The 20,395-nt window shown below is 54.0% G+C and overlaps 3 protein-coding genes across 4 annotated transcripts; all 3 read left to right on the top strand.

The window, feature by feature from the left end:
- Nucleotides 1–817: 817 nt before the first annotated feature.
- Nucleotides 818–17,359, top strand: HOXD11 (homeobox D11). 2 transcript variants are annotated; one of them, XM_037020617.2, is made up of 3 exons: nt 818–3,439; nt 4,187–4,641; nt 17,116–17,359. In XM_037020617.2, exons 1-2 carry the CDS (start codon nt 2,653–2,655, stop codon nt 4,420–4,422), a joined length of 1,023 nt encoding a protein of 340 aa, XP_036876512.1. In that variant the 5' UTR covers nt 818–2,652; the 3' UTR covers nt 4,423–4,641; nt 17,116–17,359. The 2 variants fall into 2 exon arrangements, with proteins under 2 accessions (XP_036876512.1, XP_073074767.1); XM_073218666.1 differs by lacking the exon at nt 17,116–17,359 and adding an exon at nt 14,208–14,344.
- Nucleotides 8,764–16,559, top strand: HOXD10 (homeobox D10). Its single transcript, XM_017675308.3, has 3 exons — nt 8,764–12,848; nt 14,208–15,461; nt 15,556–16,559. The coding sequence occupies exons 1-2, from the start codon at nt 12,104–12,106 to the stop codon at nt 14,483–14,485; spliced, it is 1,023 nt and encodes a 340-aa protein (XP_017530797.1). The 5' UTR covers nt 8,764–12,103; the 3' UTR covers nt 14,486–15,461; nt 15,556–16,559.
- Nucleotides 17,360–17,556: 197 nt separating the features above from the next.
- Nucleotides 17,557–20,178, top strand: HOXD9 (homeobox D9). The gene is made up of 2 exons (XM_017675307.3): nt 17,557–18,880; nt 19,229–20,178. The coding sequence occupies exons 1-2, from the start codon at nt 18,091–18,093 to the stop codon at nt 19,468–19,470; spliced, it is 1,032 nt and encodes a 343-aa protein (XP_017530796.1). The 5' UTR covers nt 17,557–18,090; the 3' UTR covers nt 19,471–20,178.
- Nucleotides 20,179–20,395: the final 217 nt, after the last annotated feature.

Raw genomic sequence — 20,395 nt, 5'->3', positions numbered from 1 at the left:
GTTCTCGTGGGACGCGCGGGTCGGGAGGCTGAGGTTTTCTTAGGTTTGGGGTGAGGATCCAGGAGGGGGCTGGGGCCAAAGGGCCAAGCGGACTTGGCCCAGAATGAATGCAGGACTCGTGGCGGGGACGGGGGTCCGTGCTAATGCTCAGAGAAGGACCCTTTGCCCCTTTCCCCTGCACACCCGCGCCGCTGCAGATGGCGCACCCTCCCCCGCCAAAGCTCGGCTCCACCGGAGCCGCCATCGCCATGTCGTTGAACTTGAATGGTTCGTCCTCCGCATTTCCCTCTTCGCCGGTCAGCAGGTTCCACTTTGGGGACAGCGGGCTGCCTGCGCCCCACCCCGAGCCGAGAGAAGGTGCGAGCATTTTGCACACTCCAGACACATAAAAGAGCCGGCTGAGGGCCACCCATCCACCCCCGAGGCCGTTGCCTTGGGTCATGAGCGGCCGCAGGGCCGGTGTTCAGTGTCCTGGGAGCCATTTTAGGAGAGAGATCCAGGGGCGTCGACCACGCGCCCGAAAGGGAGAGGCTTGGGTGGGGGATGGAGATGGGAAGGCAGATAAATGAGCCGGCGATCTGAGCTGAGGAGAAGGGGGCGAACTGGAATCTGAGCGATGGTGCCAGTGTCGAGGAGGTGCACACAAGGATGGGCAGTTCTGGGTAGGGGGAAGGCTCTTTGCCCTCCAGTAGCCACCGACCTGTTTGCGCAGTGTTCGGAGAGACCGGAGGTGGGAGGGCGGAGGAGAGAGTGGGAGGGAGAAAGAGAGGGAGGAGAAATAGAGGAAGTGGGGGGGGGACATCGGCCAGAAAATAGATATGAGCTCTGATCACCCGCCTTTTCTCTGTCTGTCGGCATGGTGGGCAGAGCTCCCCGCACGGGCACCGCGGCAGCCAGCCGGGGCCAGGGAGGGAACCAGCTTCCCAGCCTGCGCTGCCTGCCCTAGGCGTAGGGCGAAGGCCCAGAACCCAGTGCTGGGATTGCTGTGGCTGAGGAATCCTGGGGAGAGGGGCAACGTCCTGCCCTTGGTTATGGGACTTGTGTTGGGGCAGCTATTTTCCGGGAGACTGATGTTGCCGTTGGAACGCTCTGACTGTCACGGAGGTGGGAGTCCAGGCCTTGCCTGGACCCCAGGTCTAGGAAAGAGACACGGCAGCCGCTGAGGAGAGAGAGGCCTTGGGGCGAGTGGATGGGGGGCCTTCGGGGCCAAGTGGCGCAGAGGGGTTCGAGGAAGGAGGGAAGAGCCGCTGAGAGCCTGCTCCCAGAGCCAACGGACCTCCTGGGGGGCCGCAGGGACCTTGCCGGCTCAAGGGCGCCACAGGAGCCTAGGGGAGACGCGGCGTGGATGCCTAGGCCTCGGCGGGGCTCCGACGCGGGCAAGGGGCTGGATGTGAGGCGGGCTGGTATCAGGCTAGAAAGCAGAGAGGGTGAGGCAGGCGGAGGCGCCCATGATTTGTCTCTGGTTGGGGGGAGGGGGGAGCGAGAGCCCAGACACCCTGAGAAAAGGACTCCAGAGCCTTTTGTCCACCAGACCCCCGCGACCCAGCTTCCAGAGGGCCACGGGGTGTCTCCGCGGGCTGAACTCACTTCTTGTGCTAGTGCTGGGAAAGAAAGGGCAGAGAGGCGACAAGAGGGGAGAGAGAGAGACTGACACACTGCGAGGGGTAAGGAAGTGGATCCGCGGGCAGAGAGGCCGAGGAAAGTGAGAGACAGGAAGAAGGAAAGAGGAAAACAGAGTAGTGAGAAGACGGGAGGGAGATGAAGGGAGAAGGAAGACAGAGACAGAGGAGGAGACAGGGTGACAGGGCCGAGTGGGCACCAGGGCCTGGTCCGGGGGAGCTCTTCCTGGGGTTTTGGCGTGGGTTTTTTGAGCTGGCACTCGCGATTCCGGAGTCAGGAATGGAGAGAGAACCAACTTACTCCGCGGCGAACGCTCTGGGCAGAGATATGTAAATCAGGGCTTCTTGCGCCTGGAGAGCGCCGCAATTAAGCTTCTTGAACAAGAAGCAACAAGCTCCCAGCGGGCATGCTGCAGAGGGTGGCGGCGTCGTGGGGGAGGGAGCGGCTGCAGGAAGGGATGTGGGGGGTGGGAAGCTCACACCCTCACACCTAGTCCCCGGTGCCCCGGGCTGGGGCTGCCCCCTCCGCACTCCGCTCCTTTCTCTTCCCCCTTCCTCCCCCTTCTCCTTCTCCCCCTCCCTCCTCCTCCCTGCCGGCTTTGGTCCGCGTACTTAAAGCAGCGCGGGAGGGCGGGCGCGGGAGGGCGGCCCAGCCGGGCGGTGGCAGATGCACCCAGCAGTGGCAGCCGCCGGAGGCGCACAGGTGACCGGCCTGCGGCACAGTCTGGTCAGGGGGCGCCTGGGGATTGCTGGCTGGAGAGGGAGGCCGATCCGCCCCCAGCGCGCGTGTGTCTCGGCGCCAGGAGCCGTCCCGGGGCGTGTTGGCGAGCGCTGATACAGATATAAGGACATTTCTCTCCATGGCGTCACGTGACATAATTACCACCAGAATCAATCAAGATGAATTGCACGTCAGCGACCGGTGGGGATTTTTGCTTAGTTGATCCCGGCCCAAGCCTCTTGTGCAATCGATGGCTCAGGTTGACGGCGCGGGGAGCGGCCCAGGGCTCGCAGGCGCGCACGCCGCGGAGCCATGAACGACTTTGACGAGTGCGGCCCTAGCGCAGCCAGCATGTACCTGCCCGGCTGCGCCTACTATGTGGCCCCGTCGGACTTCGCCAGTAAGCCGTCGTTCCTGTCTCAACCGTCGTCTTGCCAGATGACTTTCCCCTACTCTTCCAACCTGGCGCCACACGTCCAGCCCGTGCGCGAAGTGGCCTTCCGCGACTACGGCCTGGAGCGCGCCAAGTGGCCCTACCGCGGCGGAGGCGGCGGCGGCGCTGGGGGCGGTGGCGGCGGGGGAGGCCCCGGCGGGGGCGGCAGTGGTGGCGCCGGCGGCTACGCTCCCTACTACGCTGCAGCAGCGGCGGCGGCGGCGGCGGCGGCGGCGGCGGCCGAAGAGGCGGCCATGCAGCGCGAGCTGCTCCCGCCCGCGGGCCGCCGACCGGACGTGCTCTTCAAGGCGCCCGAGCCAGTGTGCGCCGCGCCCGGGCCGCCACACGGCCCCGCAGGCGCCGCCTCCAACTTCTACAGCGCCGTGGGCCGCAACGGCATCCTGCCGCAGGGCTTCGACCAGTTCTACGAGGCTGCGCCCGGGCCCCCGTTCCCCGGACCGCAGCCCCCACCGCCGCCCGCGCCTCCGCAGCCCGAGGGCGCTGCCGATAAAGGCGACCCCAAAACAGGGGGCAGTGGCGGCGGGGGCAGCCCTTGTGCCAAGGCGACCCCCGGCTCAGAGCCCAAGGGGGCAACAGAAGGCGGCGGCGGCGGCGACAGCGAAGGGCCCCCGGGGGAGGCAGGGACTGAGAAGAGTGGCGGCGCAGGTAGGCATCGGGCGCGGGGTGGGCGGCTGGGCCAGGGGGCCGTGGGCGCGGGGGGGGGCGCGGGGGCCTCCCTCTGCTTGCGCCGTTTTATGTGCTACTTTATAAGCGTTCGAAGGGGTTTATACATCCTATAAGATTTCCCGGGCCGTTGTAAAGCGTGTTTACGATAGGAAACCAATTTAGGTGGGCTTAAGGTAGAGTTCGAAGAAGACATTAATCGCTGCAGAGAGCAATTCCCCAGTTTGAGGGTGTGTGTTTGAGAGCAGGGAGGGAGGGGAGGTTTAAGCCAATTCGTGAGTGTGGACTCTCGCACCTCCTGCTTTTGTGGGGGGTGGAATATGTGTGAGAGGGACAGTTTGATCCTTGAACTGGACATTATCCAAGCCTCTGGGCTGAGGTGCGCTGCTCGCTAGAGTCGAGCTAATGTTCTGGCGCTCTCGAGTTTCTTTCCCTTCGGGTTCCAGCTCATAGCCTGCCTCTTCCTCTGCTTCTCCACCTCCGTGCCAGTGTGTGTGTGTGTGTGTCTGTGTGTGTGTGTGTGTGTGTGTCCGGGCGTGAACACACGTCCACGCCCGCACTCTCTCCTGTGCCCGCCCATATATCATCCCCCACGACGCAGACAGGGCCTTTCAGCAGCGGCAGGGGACGTCCCGAATGGGCTGGAGGCCTGGCCCTTGCGCGGGCCGGCGGGCGGGTAGTGGTGCGCAGCAGCGGCCTCTCTCACCCCTTGGTTTCTTTGCCTTTCAGTGGCCCCACAGAGGTCCCGGAAAAAGCGCTGTCCTTACACCAAGTACCAGATCCGTGAACTGGAACGCGAGTTTTTCTTTAACGTGTACATAAACAAAGAGAAAAGACTCCAACTCTCTCGGATGCTCAATCTCACTGACCGGCAAGTCAAAATCTGGTTCCAGAATCGCAGGATGAAAGAAAAGAAACTGAACAGAGACCGTCTGCAGTATTTCACTGGAAACCCCTTATTTTGAGAGCTCCAGGAAGCACCCCCCTCCCCCGAACTTCTCTCACCCACCCTGCTCCCCACAAGCCTGCCCTCGGCAGGCCCAATGTCCTTGGGCTTAATGACGCCTCTTCTCTGTGGAACTCCACGACTCCTTCCCACGGTCAACTCGGGACCTCCCAGCGACCACTGCAGCCTGCCGACGAGGCCGGGACTTGGCCGAATGGATCCTAATAAGGGGAAAATGGTAAATGCAAACATCCCTTTACAATTTTACCGCCAATGTGCTGTTGTTCTCCCTCCTTCTCTTCGAGTCCCCGTGGGGACGCTGTGGGATCTGTAGAGAGTTAGGCCTCTGGGCTGGAAGGCACTTGTTATTGTTCTGAGTTTAAGGAACCCAGACCTTCCCCCCTTGGTGAATACAAATTATTTAAACTGGGAAATGTACCTTTGGTCTGTCTTATCAAGGCATGAGTCACTGTCTTTTGTGTGAATAAATGGTTTCTAGTAAAATGAAGGTTACAGCTTCAATATACTATATGAATTTTCCTCTGCAAAGTTAAGTGTCTGATTAGGTTATTTTAGTGGCCAAATCTCCCCTATGCATCTGAAAATCAAGTGAAGTTTTTTAATCCCGCTAAAATCAGTTGTTCCCTTCCACCCCTTCTAGGCTACACCAGTTTTTAAAATCACTTTAGGGATGAATTTCTTAATTGAGGATGTGATTGGTGCTGCCTTCTCCAAATTAGGCTGGGGTAGCAGGAAACTAAGAAACAAATCTCCTCCCCTAACCCACCTTTAGTCTAGTGAACTTGGAATTTCTGAAAAGACAAAAGCCATTTAAAAAAACGTTAGAAAATCCAAATTCACTCTTAACAAGGTGTCAAGGAGTCAGAGTCCTTTCAAAGAAGAAACAAAAATTAGAACTCTACATTGAAAAGAAAAAGTTTGCTAAAAGTAAACTATCAGTGAATGGAGAAAGCTTGATTGGGGTCCTTGCTGGTGTCACAGCTGGCCTGGAGCAGGAAAGGTAAGGTTCTTCCTGGAATAGCGCCAGGGGCTGCAGACCCACATCTCACCGCATTTATCGCTTCAAGTTAAAGAATGTGGTGGGGGCTGTACTGCACTTTATGTTGCAGGGCCAGGCCAGGCTGTTTACAAAACCTTGAACTGTCTAGACAACACCATAAAAGCTTAAGTTCTAAACAGCTTAATTGGGTTATATTATACACCTTCTGGTGGGCCCAAAAGAGATTTCCGCAATGTGCAATAAACTGGAGGAGTGAGAAAAGCGTCTTTCCCTGAAAAGAGTAAAGTGAATCTTGTGACTCTTAACCTTTCATAAGCCCAAAGTACAAAATAAATAAATCCATAAGATGTACAGCGCTCCATGCATCTTCCAAGGAGGCATGCATTTCCAAATGCAAAAAAAAAAAATTTAATTGCCAAAGCTTTTTCGGGAAGGAAAAACATAAGTGTATGCCTTTGAACTTCCAAAATGTCAAGGTCATCACCTTTAACCTTTCTGAATAATTAGGTGCCTTAAGGTTCTTCTGTGATATTCAACTGCCACCCACTCTCACACATACATGCTCACATACATCCAGACCCCCACATACATTTATGACCACACAGAATTATATCGGGGATCACATAAATCTAAACAAATTCCTCATTTCAAGATCAATAACCTTAATTTCCCTTCAAACATTTCTGTAATTCAACAGCAATTGACATCTTTTTAAAAATAGTGGTTAGATTAAAATGTCTACCAGCATGCTTTGAATACAGCTAGGAAATGCTGGGGGTGTTTTTTTTTGGTGGGGGGGCGGTCATAGCAGTATCCTTTGCTCTAATGAAGAACTGTGGTTTTAAAACAAGCATTTGAAAGTAGAAGTTCTATTCAGGCCTTCACCTTTGTAATATATGAAAAATTAGCCACCCTGTCAAATAAAATATTGTACTTTCTATAATATGAAACAAAAGAAAATATATTTGCATTGCTTTCCAAAGCTTCTCTAAGCCTTTGGTGAAAGATGCAATAGATACAAAACCTACAATTGAATAATTTTGTTTGAAATTCTGAACGTCAGTTAAAATGTCAATGTCCTAGTAATATGATCGTTCCAGGAGCGTAAAACTGGTTTATTTCTTTCTCTCTCCTCTTTTTTTTTAACTGCGTCTAAACGTAGCAAGCTTGTATGTCCACCACCTTAGGCAAGCAGAACCAAGAGATCCCATTTCCCATTTGCATGGCCTCGTAGAGCCACACGAGGGCGTGCTCACGTTCCAGAAGCCGCGTTCGGCAGAGAGGCTGCGGTACCGTATCTTTCCAATACTGGATTCTAATAGGAAATCTCAGCCCACTACAGGCAAGCGGCCGCTAAGGTGCTTGTTCTAAGCAGCCAGGAGACGGGGGAAGTTGTTTAAGGATAGAGAAAAGGGAACTACCCAGATTCCTGAAACAAGTGATTACCAATCGTTGTCTCCTTTATAAAGATAAAGCTGTTGCAAAGAATACCTTGGTATATAACCTGATGGTGTTGAGGGTTTTTAAAAGACAAATACGTGTAACTTCGAAGTAGGTCATGCCACTGAGAGTTAACTGAATTAGGGAAAATCAGTTTTCTTGGTTTGAGTGTGGAGAGGGATAGGAGGGTAGGACCAACCCCTCCCAAAAAACCGCGTCTGCCTTGCGTGCTCTCCTACCGCCTGGGATGATTAAAAGGCTTTTGTTTAAGACTGATCAGAGCGCCGGCAACTTAGCTGAATGTGGTCTCAGCAAAAAAACAGGCGCGCTGGGACTGAAGGGGCCGTTTTGGGCGAGGGAGTCCCCCCAGCCCGGTCGTGCCAGGCGCCCGGGGCTAGTGATAGCGAACAGGAGGCGCAGGCAGTTAGGGCGCCCAGGCCAGGCTGGGCTGACGCGGCTGCGGGAAGCGGCAGGCTGTCCGGGAGACGTTTATGCTCCAAAGCGTCTCGGAATGACGAATGCATTGGAAACAAACGGGCTTTGCGTTTGACAGAACTCTGGACACCCTCGTAGCACCCTGTTGGCCTTGGCCGCAGAGTTTGATTTTGGCACCAGGTCTTGGAAGCAGTTTTCTTGCTGCGTGCCCTGCTCACCCACCCCCACCCCAGTTCGCCCCTTTACAAAGCCCCTGACAATGGGGACGGCTGTGTCACCATCCACGGTCCAAAAGAAAGGTTCCAAAAGGGAGGGCTCCCGGACGTGGACCATTCCAAAGGAGGGTGGCTGTTCCTTCTTCCCCGAAGTTCACCTTGAAGTGCCGGCAACCCCTGGAATGAGTGCCGTCCTCGTTGTCTTCGCTGTCTCTGTCTCCTCTCTCCACAGTCTAGACCAAAGGCCCTGGGTCCACCCCAGGGAGCTGGCATTGGCTTCAGCGGTGGCTGGGGCGCCACGAGCCCCCGGCAAGGCGCCAGCCAGAGGCGTGGGTGTTTCCCGAGGGCACCCCCGGCTCCCGCCTGTCTGACGGCGGGTTCAGTTTAGCTGTTGTGAAGCGACATTTCCCTAGGTCTAACCTGGGCTTCAGTCCACTTGGGGTGAGAACTCTCCTCCCCAAATGTCGTTGTGTTTCTCTGTAGGCGGCTCCAGCAGGGCACGCATGGCCTTGCAGGGCCCCTTGGCCTTGGCTGGCAGCTACTGTCAGACCATGAATGCTCAGCTCTGCAGGTCCTTTCCTCCGGGGAGAGTTCAAGATGGGCCTGAAACAGGCCAGGGGATTGGACCGGGACTTCCTGGGGATACAGATCTGGCGCCTCCTGATTGTTCAGGGTGTGTGTGGCTTTGGAGGGTAGCAATGGAGGCTGGGTCGTTGTGGTCTCAGATCCTGAAGTAGAGGGAAATAGGAGTCTTTTGTGTTGGCAATGGGAAGAGGCTTCTCGGCAGCCGGCCCTTTAGCTGGTCCCCGTAGACCCCCTCATCGTGGTGGTGGTGGCTTCCCCAGCCTCCCTATTTTCGCCTTTGATTTCTTTTCGTTAGCAGGGACATGTACAGTGCAACTCAGAGGAGCACCCTGGGGAAGCAGCTTTTAAAATTCGTCCCCATCCAGTCTGCCCCCTAGAGTGGCACTGCCCTGAGGCCACTCAAGTTCCAAATTCTGGGTGAATCTAGGAGCCCCCAGATCCTCTCAGGCCCAGGGTCGCTGCTCTTCCCAGTGACAGGAGAGCTCAGATGCAAACCACCTCTTGAATACAAATGCTAATTTCTTGCTAACTCGACCTTTTTAATTTTTCTCTAGAAGGAGTTGTGCCAGGGAGAAGGATGTCCTGCTACAAATATGGATATTCATCTCCTTTATGGTGCAATATTGATTTATTATTAATGGTAACTGCTCCAAGTGATCTAAAGATGATCGAAAACAGCAGCAATGCAGCCATATTAAATACTCCTAAGGAAAATAAAGGCTGGCCTTAAAAGCCACAGCCTTTTCATTCCGTTTGCTTCATCCTAGCCTTAAGGTCTTAGGCAAATTTTACATCCTCCCGGCCCAGACAGTTCTCTTGAATTGTTTTTATTTTGCTCGACCTTTATGATAAAAATCTCTCTGAAATATTGCCAGTCTCTGGCCTCAAGGAACTGGTCTGAAGGTAGAAATGTGAAAAAGAATAAAATAGAATTTTGTAAAAATAGACTAAAAATTATATCTGATACACTTTTTTCCCCCTGTGAATAGACAAAACCTTCTTTAAACCAAATCCAATGTGATAGAAGGGTGACTTTGAGCTTGAAAGCCACCGGGAGCTGAAACAGAATGACTTCCAAATTCAAAAAGCAAATTCTGCCTGTCCTGGCTCATCACAGACCTACCCCCTCTGCAAGGAATTGCTGTTTTTTTTGCCTGGATGTTTTCTTCATGTATAAATAAAGATTATGAAAGGGCATTTGATGGGCATAAAATTCCCGATTAGATTGGACAGTCTTGCTGTGAGAGTGGGATAGGGGGAATTAGACATACGAGTTTCCGGGAGCTGCCCTGGCCGCGTTGCAAAGGGATAACAGTGCTGAAGTACCAGGCTGGCGTCAGGGCGCCTGCCGAGAGTATGCAGCGGGCACTTCGTCCAGCCCTGGGCACGCTTAATGGTGGCAAGGATCATGATTTCCACCTTGTGGGAAAGCAATTGTTGGGTTGCTGGTCAGTGGCTGTTAAGTCTGAACAGGACCTTAGCAGACTAGAGTCCAAAGTTGGGTGTGTTTTTCCCCCTGCCTTCCTCACACCCCCTATCCCCAATCTTAAAAACAGCCACTCCTGCCTAAAGGTAATGTTTAAACCTCCGGCTTCACTAGCCGGCATCCCGCAGCCAGAGCAGTTACAGGCGCCAGGCTTTTAACCTGACAATGATGTTGTATTTGAACAGCTGCGGAAAGGTTTAAAAGGTCTGTCTCATTGCCACCGCGGAGTTTTTTAAAAGGGGTTATTGTTTGGGCGAGGGCACTGCAAGGGGACAGGCGAAGCGGTCCCAAGGCCGAAATAATGTCCAGCGCCTCTTTTCACCAGGCCAGGGAAGATTCCTTTTCGTGTGGGGGGGACAAAGGGTTTGTTGAAAAAGATTTTTGTGAAGAAACGAGCAGGCTTCTAGGTCCCCCAGAATGCTAAGGCGCTCTAATGAGCATTGGGCTCCAGAGAAATGTTCTGCTGAGGCAGAAACCTAATTTGCCCTGAAGTTCAGTCTCTGGGCCTGAAATCCAAGGCCAGCCCATGACTTGGCTATTGCGGGGGAAAAGAAAACACGGATTCCTTCTGCACAGAGAACTGGTTCGTGAGCAGAGCTTCCGGGGCCCCTTTCCTCTCTCAGACGCAGGAAAGGGATCTGGGAAACCAGGGGACGGCTCCAATGCCCTGGCCCAGCCCCTCGCCCAGGGCAAGCCTTTGGAAATCAAGGTTAAAGCTCCCTGCTGCTGCCCCGAGGCTGGGGCTTCCTAAGGGCTGCTCACCGCCTGCAACCACAGAGTGAGGGAGGAAGTTGTTGAAGTTCCTCATAAAACTGAGTTTCCATGGTGGTGATGGTGGTCGCTCTTTAAATGAGCTCGACCACAACGCCAGACCAGATCCTCTTTATAGAACTTTCCCTTACCAAAGGAAACAGGACTAAATTCCTCCACCTCCTTTTTTTCTCCCTCCCTTTACCCATGCAAAACTGTGTCACATAATTTTAGAAATTGTCCAGAACTATAAAGCTCAACTTGTGGCAAAAGTATAGCTTTTAATATTTGACAATTTGTGTTAAAACAAAAATTGACCTTCTTGGTTAGTAGTGAAGGGGAAAAATCAATAGCATAATTTTCAATAATTCATAAAGTGAACGCCATTATGCTAAATCTTAACTATTAATCTTATCCTTTACAAAGTCTCGATTGATTTGTTAATAAAATATCTTCCCATGTGTGGCAACAGCGGGTATAACTCTTTAAAAACCTTCAGAAGCAAGAAAATTACCAAGTAGCCCAAGAATGTAGATGAGAATTTTATTGATCGTCCTGATTCTTCTTAATATGTATTAATAAATTCCACAACCTTTTGTACCTTGCACTTGTCAGAAACCAATGCTTTTACAAAATCCATAAAAGGAAAACATATTTTTCTTTGCAGAAGAACCAAATGACACCTTTGCATCTCTTTCTCTTCTGCTTGGCCCAGACAGTTTTCTGAAACTTCTGGAGTGTGAGGTCGAGAGTTTCCTTGAAAAAATTTCCCTTTTCCTTGAAAAAAATCATTTTCTTTCTCCCTTCCTTCCTCTTTGCCCGCTATTATCAGAGTGTGTGTGGAAAGGGAAACATCGGTTTCGTTCTCTCGCTGGAAACCCGAGGGACGCTTTCGCGGATAGCGAACTGCTGGCTAGGGATCGTCTCCCGGCTGAGAGCTCCCAGCGGCCCGGCAGCACAGGTCGGGGCGCGGTTCCTCGGGGAGCTGAAGGCTCCGGGCGGCAGCCTACCGGGGCAGAGAGGGGCCTGAAGCCAGGGCGGGCGGGCCGAGGGAGAGGACAGCGCCGGGGCCGGCCGGGACCTCGGGACTCGGGGCCGGCCAGCTGCATGGCCTCTCGGCCCCCGTGGCCCTTCTCGCCCCCGCTCCCTAGGACACCTTGACGGCATCTCTGCTAGAGCGATTTTTCCTGTGGACCTGTAGGGTGGGATGTGTCAGGGCCCGGGAATCCGACTCACCTTCCCAGGCTGCTCGGGACAAAAATAACCCGCCCGGGTCCCCGCCCCCCGCCCGGGCCCCGGCCCTCTCGGGCGCGTTCTGCCTGGGTGTGTGCAGGGAACGCTTCTGTGTGCCGGCGCCAGGGCGCTCCGGCTTCCCTGCCCGCGCGTGTCCTGCCGGACGGCCCTCTGGCCGAACCTTTCCTTCCGCCTGCGGGGCCAGACGCCGGAGCGGGGGACGCGAGTGGCGCGGACGGGCCGAAAGAGCCCCGGCGAGGCGGGCGGACGGCTGAGAGCGCCGGGCTGGTTGTCTCGAGCGCGCACTATCTCGGGCGCGTAGTAGATGTCGCTGTTGTCCGCGCTTACGCGACCGGCCGGCCGGGCTCTGGAGCACGTGACCTGAGAGGAGGCTGCGGCTCAAGGCCATTTTCAAATCTCATTGGCTTGGTTGTCATGTGGTCGGCAGAGGCATCCACAATTACACGGGGAATGTTTTCCTAGAGATGTCAGCCTACAAAGGACACAATCTCTCTTCTTCAAATTCCTCCCCAAAATGTCCTTTCCCAACAGCTCTCCTGCTGCTAATACTTTTTTAGTAGATTCCTTGATCAGTGCCTGCAGGAGTGACAGTTTTTATTCGAGCAGCGCCAGCATGTACATGCCACCACCTAGCGCAGACATGGGGACCTATGGAATGCAAACCTGTGGACTGCTCCCGTCTCTGGCCAAAAGAGAAGTGAACCACCAAAATATGGGTATGAATGTGCATCCTTATATACCTCAAGTAGACAGTTGGACAGACCCGAACAGATCTTGTCGAATAGAGCAACCTGTTACACAGCAAGTCCCCACTTGCTCCTTCACCACCAACATTAAGGAAGAATCCAATTGCTGCATGTATTCTGATAAGCGCAACAAACTCATTTCTGCCGAGGTCCCTTCGTACCAGAGGCTGGTCCCTGAGTCCTGTCCCGTTGAGAACCCCGAGGTTCCTGTCCCTGGATATTTTAGACTGAGTCAGACCTACGCCACCGGGAAAACCCAAGAGTACAATAACAGCCCCGAAGGCAGCTCCACAGTCATGCTCCAGCTCAACCCTCGCGGCGCGGCCAAGCCGCAGATCTCGGCCGCCCAGCTGCAGATGGAAAAGAAGATGAACGAGCCCTCAAGCGGCCAAGAGCCCACCAAAGTCTCCCAGGTGGAGAGCCCCGAGGCCAAGGGCGGCCTTCCGGAAGAGAGGAGCTGCCTGGCTGAGGTCTCCGTGTCCAGTCCTGAAGTACAGGAGAAGGAAAGCAAAGGTCGGTATGAGCAGAACTGCCACCCCAGCGGGGTGCGCAGCCCGGGAACCGGCAAAAAGGGAGCGCCTTGGGTGCCCAGCGCTGAGCCCGGGCAGCTGAGGCGGGTGCGACTGGCAGGTGCTGCTCCTCTCAGCTTTTAGAGTGGCAGTCTCAGTCCTGAGATAGTCTCCGCGTCTCCCAGGCTGCCCTGACCCTCCTGGCTAGTCCTGGCCCCACGCTGATGGCGCCCGGGGAAAAGGAAGGGCTGACCGGGGTTATTTTTCCTGAGCTAGACCTGAATTGCAACAAAAGAGAGCAAATGAAACCTGCGGCTCCTAAATGGCCCTAGAACCTCCTTTCTTATGCTCAAATTTGCAGTCCCAGTTTTTCCTTTCATCCAATGATGATGTTTAATGCAGTCCAAGGCACCGTGTTTGTGTTTAAGTGTATGTACCCCGCATCCTGCGAGCTTGGGGGAGGCAAGGGAAACGAGATGGCTTGGCAGGTTGGTGCCTGGGCGGGGGGAACAGGGCTTCTGGCCTCTGCGGGATTAGGTAACCTTGGCTTTGTCTGGGGCAAAGTACCGCAAGCTTTGCAATCCATTTGCAAAGGGGGCAAAGGCGGAAGGGATGGGGGAAGAATGGACTCTGTATGGCCCATACAGTAGCAGGGCCAGGCTTAGGGCTGGGTAAGAGCAAAGAGCCAGGGTCTCTGGCTTTTTGATAAGAAACCCTGCCCTTGAGCCTCTCCCAGTGCCCAGAGGTGGGCCACTGCAAAGAGATACATTTCTGGAGGAATGCTTTTGTGGGGGGCAAAAAGGCATGAGAAGTCAGGACATTCCAGGGATCACAACAATGCCCAGAGTGGTGGTCTACTTGGTTCCTCGATTATGTTTTGAAAGAGATTAGACACTTATAAACCTGACTAAGGGGCTCCCTGCCTGCCTAGGAGAAGTGGGGAAGAAGTGGCAGACTTGGTGACTTGAGACAGCAGTGGGGTTGTTACGCTGGTTTAGGCTGTGGCTTGCTTCTTCCACTCCAGTCCTGTTATAAGCTGACCATTTAGAATGTTGCTGGGGAGATCCTGAAAGTTTATTATTGTACTAATGTTTTGCGCAGGTCAGAAAGTTGAGAGAGAAAGAGAGAGGACTCTGATAGCAGGGCGAGAGTATCCGCCCATCATGTCATTTGGGCATTTAAACTAATCTGGCATCAATTACAAATCCCTTTCCAGGTCCCACCGCATGTGAGTAATGTTTAATACCAACATTTCCCAAAGCGGCCTGGCTGCCAGCAGGGTCATGGCCAAGGGTACATTTGAACAGACTGAAAGAAAAAAAAATCTTGATTTTATTTCTTCTTCTCCCTTTAATTTTGTTAGAGGAAATCAAGTCTGATACTCCAACCAGCAATTGGCTCACTGCAAAGAGTGGCAGAAAGAAGAGGTGCCCTTATACTAAGCACCAAACGCTGGAATTAGAAAAAGAGTTCTTGTTCAATATGTACCTCACCCGCGAGCGCCGCCTAGAGATCAGTAAGAGCGTTAACCTCACCGACAGGCAGGTCAAGATTTGGTTTCAAAACCGCCGAATGAAACTCAAGAAGATGAGCCGAGAGAACCGGATCCGAGAATTGACCGCCAACCTCACCTTCTCTTAGGTCCGAGGCCCGTCAGAGGCCAGGATCGGAGAGGGCACCGCGTTCCAGGGCCAAATGCTGGAGGACTGGGAAGGCGGAAACAAAACCTTCATTGCTCTTTGTTTTTTTTGTTTTGTTTTGTTTTGTTTTTCCTGCTAGATGTGACTTTGGGGTCATTCTGTTCGTGCTGCAAGTGATCTGTAATCCCTGAGTATATATATATTAAAAAACTAGCACGTGTTATTTATTATTTTTACATCGTAATGCAGGGTAACTATTACTGCACATTTTCATTTGGGTCTTAACTTATTGAAACTGTAGAGCATCCATCAATCCATTCATCATCCAGCAATGTGACTTTTTCATGTTTTTCCTAACACAAAAGGGTCTGTATGTGTGTGTGTGGTTAGTCCATGAGCTCATGGCCTTTTGAATACATCCAGTACTTCAAAGTACTAAAATTACATATATATTTAAAAAAAAGATTAAGGAAACTCACAAGCTTTGGGGGGAGGGAAACTAAAAAAGCACATTACAATGTATCTTTTTGCAAATGAATTTAGCAATTGTCTTTGGTGGGATGGAATATTGACGATTTATGCCTTGTAGCCTTTACCTTGTGGTGCATCTGTGGTTTGGTAGAAGTACAACAGCAACCTGTCCTTTCTGTGCATGTTCTGGTCGCATGTATGATGCAATAAACTCTGGAAACGAGTTCGCTCCCTCTGCTTTCTGAAATGGAAATATGTTACAGTGGAAATGAAGGCCTTTGGTGAGATTATCTTCCTGTTAAACTGCTTTTGTTGGGGGCCGGGTGTGACAGACAGGAGGGAAAGGAGATGGAAGAGGCTTAGGACACTGAAATCTGGCAGTGGTGGGGGGAGCGATAATCCAGCCTGGGTGTGCTGTTTTCATAGTTAAGGGCAGTCCTGCATTCGCATGAGAGTAACATAATTGAGTTCTCAATGGGTGTGAGCTTCACTGGAGTCTGAGCCTGGTAAGTCAGTCTGTGCCCAAACTGTTTTTCCCTTGAACTCCCTACTGTGTCTTCCTCTCTTTGGTTTTGGTTGTATTATTTTTAATGCTTTCAGTGGGGTCCTGGTGATTTCTGGATGGTGTATCATCTTCATGGGCTGGATTGAAACCAGTCTTGCCCACCTGGAAGCCACTGGGCCTCCATTACAGGAGCAAGGACAAGCAGCAGCTTAGCATTACATCGGATCCAGTTCTGTTCCCCTCTCCCTCACACACCCCCATCCCAAGCACAAGAAAGCCAGGCTACAGTGAAGCCGAGGATGGGTGAGTTTTCCCATTCCACTTTGCCCTGGTTTCCTTGTAGAAGGATTTTATGCTCAGTTATTACCTTTTAGTGGCCGACATGAAATTTTTTTAAAGGAAGAAAAGATTTCTCCCAATTAATTCGATTTAATTACAACATGCTGGCTGGAGTCACTGTATCTGGGATGCAAATGTACAAAGGGTGACTAAAAGAATTTGCAAGTGAACATGACTTCCCATGAAGTCCAATGTTTCAGCTACCGCATGGCCCTGAAAACTCTCCAGCCAGCAGCAGCAGCGGCAGCAGCCTTCACCAGTATATGTGTGTGTGTGTGTGTGTGTGTGTGTGTGTGTGTGCACGCGCGTGCACATGAGCGTGCATGCGGGGGGTGTAATATATAGCATTTGCACCCCAAAAGAGTCCAGACTTTTCTAGTCCTGCTAGGGAGAAGGGAGAAAAGGCCTTGAGGGGGAGCGAGCTGACAGAGAATTCGTTACCCCAGATCATGCTGTGGTTTCAAAGGGTCTCCATCAGCTTCAAGCAGCTCTACAAAACATGTCCTTTTCGTTTTTTCCTAAAAATCTACTTAGGGGCTCTAAGCCTTAGAACCCTCATCCAGGGAGTCTTTCAGAGACTCAGTATTTATTCCAACTTGGAATAAACTTAACTTCCTCTTGAGAACCAAGAACCTTCCCCATTTCCAACACAGAACCTTTTAGGGGAGCCATTTCCTAAGGGTGGGAGAAAGATGGCTAGGAATCACTGCCAGGTTGGGAACACTGAAATAGATTTGCCCAAAGGGCCATTAGTTGGGCAGCAAAAGAAGGACGAAAATTTTTCCATTTTCCTCCCGTGTTGTGGGGTGCCGCATTAGACATCGACCGTGGACATGTCTCGGTAGAAACACCATGCTACAGGCAAAGCAGGTCCTCTGGAAGAAAATCAGAAAGCCATTGGCAAAAGCAATCAGTCAGGCCATAAGCAGCCATTTCCCCTTCCTTTCCTGGGCTTGAGGTGAGCTAGGAGTCCTTCAAAGGTGAGCTGGGCAACTTGTAGCGAAGAATGTATCTTCCACCTCCTGAGTCCAGGCTGCTTTTGTCTCAGCCCCCAGCCGGGTTTCTAAGGCTTTGTACCATGGATTTGGGAGTGACAATGGGTATTTCCCACAGATTCAAGGCTGCCTAGTCTCACCTCTGGAGGCAGAAATAGAGACAGAGAGAATTAGGAAGGGCGTGCCCCAATGACAACCACGCGAAGCGGGCCGGCCCGGGGGAGATGTGGTTCCCGCTGACCAAAGGCAGGGTCGGGGCTGCGGGCGGGAGCGGGCCTGCGCTAGCATTTGGGTTCTGCCCTATGGCCTGTTCTTTTCTAGGGTCTTTCCAGCAGCTCCGGAGAAGACAAGTCACCATGACCGCAACTGTCTTCTTGGAGCCGACTCGCCAGCCTGCCCGCCCTTCCGAGGGCAGACAGCGCCGCCGCCGCCGCGCCCAGCCCGCGGGGCCAGGCCGCCCAGCTCACCCCTCGGGCCGCGGCGTGTGCTCAGCCTCACGTCGGGGGTGTGTGTGGCTGAGCGGGCGTGTGTGAGTGTGGTAAAGGAGGGGGCCCTCCAAGCTGCTCCATCCGTCCGTTTTATTAGGGACACATTAATCTATAATCAAATACACCTCATAAAATTTTTATTGAAAGGCATAATATCATTACAGAGGTCTTCCACCTGTTTTAAACAACACGACAAGCTGTGAGAGTGTGTGTGTGTGGGGATGTGTAGGGAGGGGTTGGGTTTGGGTCGGGAGAGCGGCACAGGGAGAAAAACTCCCCTCGAGCGCCAGGGGGCCGGATCTGAAGGCAGGCCTGCCTCGGGCCTCACCGGCCCAGCCTGCCCCCGACTGTTCCCGGCTCTGGCCAAGCGCTTGGTGGGCCTACGAGGCAGGCTGTAGCTTGGATTCCAGGCTCTGGGGACGCAGCGCCAGTGCCCAGGCTGCAAAACCCAGAACAGCAAGAGGTGGCGAACAAATAGTCCCCAGCGCCTCCTCTGGCCGCTGTCGGACGAGTGGTCCCAGCCGCCGCCGGGCTGGCCGAGCCAGGCCGAGTCGAGCTCAGCGCACGGGCCGGGCCCCGCGGGCTCTAATTGTGGCGCTTATGTTGATGATTTTTTTTTTTCTTAAATCACAGCAGCCCCCAGTTTAGCGGACTGATTTACTCCCGGTATTGGTAAATATGATCACGTGGGCCGCGCGACCAATGGTGGAGGCTGCAGCCTGCGAACTAGTCGGCGGCTTCGGCGCCGGCGGGGAGCTGCTCCGCGGCGGGCAGTGTAACCTTGGGTGGGAGCGCACGGCGCCTCAAAATGTCCTCCAGTGGCACCCTCAGCAACTACTACGTGGACTCGCTCATAGGCCATGAGGGCGACGAGGTGTTCGCCGCGCGCTTCGGACCGCCGGGGCCAGGCGCACAGGGCAGGCCCGCAGGTGTGGCCGACAGCCCGGCCGCCGCCGCCGAGTTTGCCTCGTGTAGTTTTGCCCCCAAATCGGCCGTGTTCTCTGCCTCGTGGTCCGCGGTGCCCGCTCAGCCCCCGGCGGCGGCAGCGATGAGCGGCCTCTACCACCCGTACGTGCCCCCGCCGCCCCTGGCTGCCGCCGCCTCCGAGCCTGGCCGCTACATGCGCTCCTGGATGGAGCCGCTGCCCAGCTTCCCGGGCGGCGCGGGTGGCGGCGGCAGCGGCGGCGGCAGTGGCCCAGGCCCTGGTCCCAGCCCCGGTCCCAGCGGCCCACACAACGGGCACCACTACGGGATTAAGCCTGAATCCGGAGCGGCCCCGACCCCCGCCGCCACCGCCGCCGCCTCCACCTCCTCCTCCACTTCCTCGTCTTCCTCCTCCAAACGGACTGAGTGCTCCGCGGCCCGGGAGTCCCAGGGGAGCGGCGGCCCCGAGTTCTCGTGCAACCCGTTTCTACGGGACAAGGCGGCAGCGGCGGCTGGGGGAACCGGGCCCGGGGCAGGGATCGGGTCCGGGTCCGGGGCAAGCGGCTCATCGGAGCCCTCGGCTTGCAGCGACCACCCAAGCCCGAGTTGCCCGCTGAAGGAGGAGGAGAAGCAGCCGCCGCAGCCGCAGCCGCCGCCGCAGCAACTTGACCCAAGTAAGTGCAAAAGAAATTGCCCCCTGATTTATTGCTGAAACCCGTAAGGCTCGAATGTGCAAAACTGATAGTTTTACTAACCTATAAAAACGTCTAGACGCCTACCCTAGCCTAGGCGAGCAACACGCAACCATAAAAAAACTTCCCATAACGATCTACCCTGGGCGCGCGGTGTGTACGGTAAACAGAGCGAGGGCATTAAGGCTTTTTATGATAATTCCCCCCCTAAGTTGTGAGAAGCGCCCATCCTTGGTGAAATTAATTTAACGACCTCTCTCCCCAACCCTGCCTTCTCTCCCTACCTCCCCTCCGCCTCTCGATCCTTTTCTTCGACACCCCCCTTCATAGACAACCCTGCAGCAAACTGGATCCATGCTCGCTCCACCCGGAAAAAGCGCTGTCCCTACACCAAATATCAAACGCTAGAGCTGGAGAAGGAATTCCTCTTCAACATGTACCTCACCCGAGACCGGCGCTACGAGGTGGCAAGGATTCTGAACCTAACAGAGAGACAGGTCAAAATCTGGTTCCAGAATCGCAGGATGAAAATGAAAAAGATGAGCAAGGAGAAATGCCCCAAAGGAGACTGACCCAGCTGGGCGCTGGCGGAACCGTTCTGCTTTTGCGAAGGCAATGGGGACTTTTCTTTGTGGGTGCTTGATTTCCAGAAACTCTCCAGCAACTGGGACATTTCTTTTCCTTTTCAGGTAGAAGTGACGGTGTGGTTGGTCTCTGTGAGGTATTTGGGGACTCTGTATTTGCCTGCTTATGTGTTGGAGAGCCCAAGTGGCTCTGGGATTTTGCCCTCTCCCGCTTCCTCCTTTTCCTTTCCTGTTGGTTCCTTAGGAAATGCTATATTTTGTGAGTGCACGCTGGCTCCAGGAGTCCTCTCCTGTGTAAATGTTCCCTCTGTGTCTGAGAAGTGCTGTAGTTTAGCCCCCGGTGCTGCTCAAGCAGGGGCCAAGGGCGCCCCACTTTTGGGAATGAAGGCAGAGGCAAGACAGTGCAGAGGCCTGCCCAGCTTGAGGCCCAGCCAGGTTGCCCACTGGTTATGAAAGCCCCTATCCTCAGGGAGCCCGCTGACCTTTGACTGAGACCTGAAATGAGGCTGAGAGAGGAGCCCAGGGCCTTCTGTTGGGTAGTGGGTTTATTCTAGTGCACCAGAGGAGCCTCTCTCTTCCCAGAAGGGCTCAGCTGGAATGGGCAGCTGTGGGTGTAAGCCCTCCAGGTTCCTGCCTGAGGACCCAGTTGTAAATGTTATCGCTTCCTACCAATAAATGCTGACCTGATCAAATGGAGACCAGATGCTGGCCCTGAATGTTGTGTGCTTGCTTTCTCTGTCTGTGCAAAATATCCCCTCAGGGGACTTCTATCCCAACCCTGAGAGGGCTGACACTGATAAATATATGGGCGCTTTCACCTGAGGGGTCACTGATATGCTTCTGAGTGTCCCTTGGTGTGCCCAGACTGAGCCCAGAGCACAGCCCCTCGGATGCCCTTGGCAGCCCAGTCCCA

This window comes from Manis javanica, chromosome 12 (genome assembly GCF_040802235.1).
Source record: "Manis javanica isolate MJ-LG chromosome 12, MJ_LKY, whole genome shotgun sequence".
Classification (NCBI taxonomy): Eukaryota; Metazoa; Chordata; class Mammalia; order Pholidota; family Manidae; genus Manis; species Manis javanica.
The sequence above is the reverse complement of the archived record's forward strand: the minus strand, read 5'-3'. Positions and strand labels throughout refer to the sequence as shown.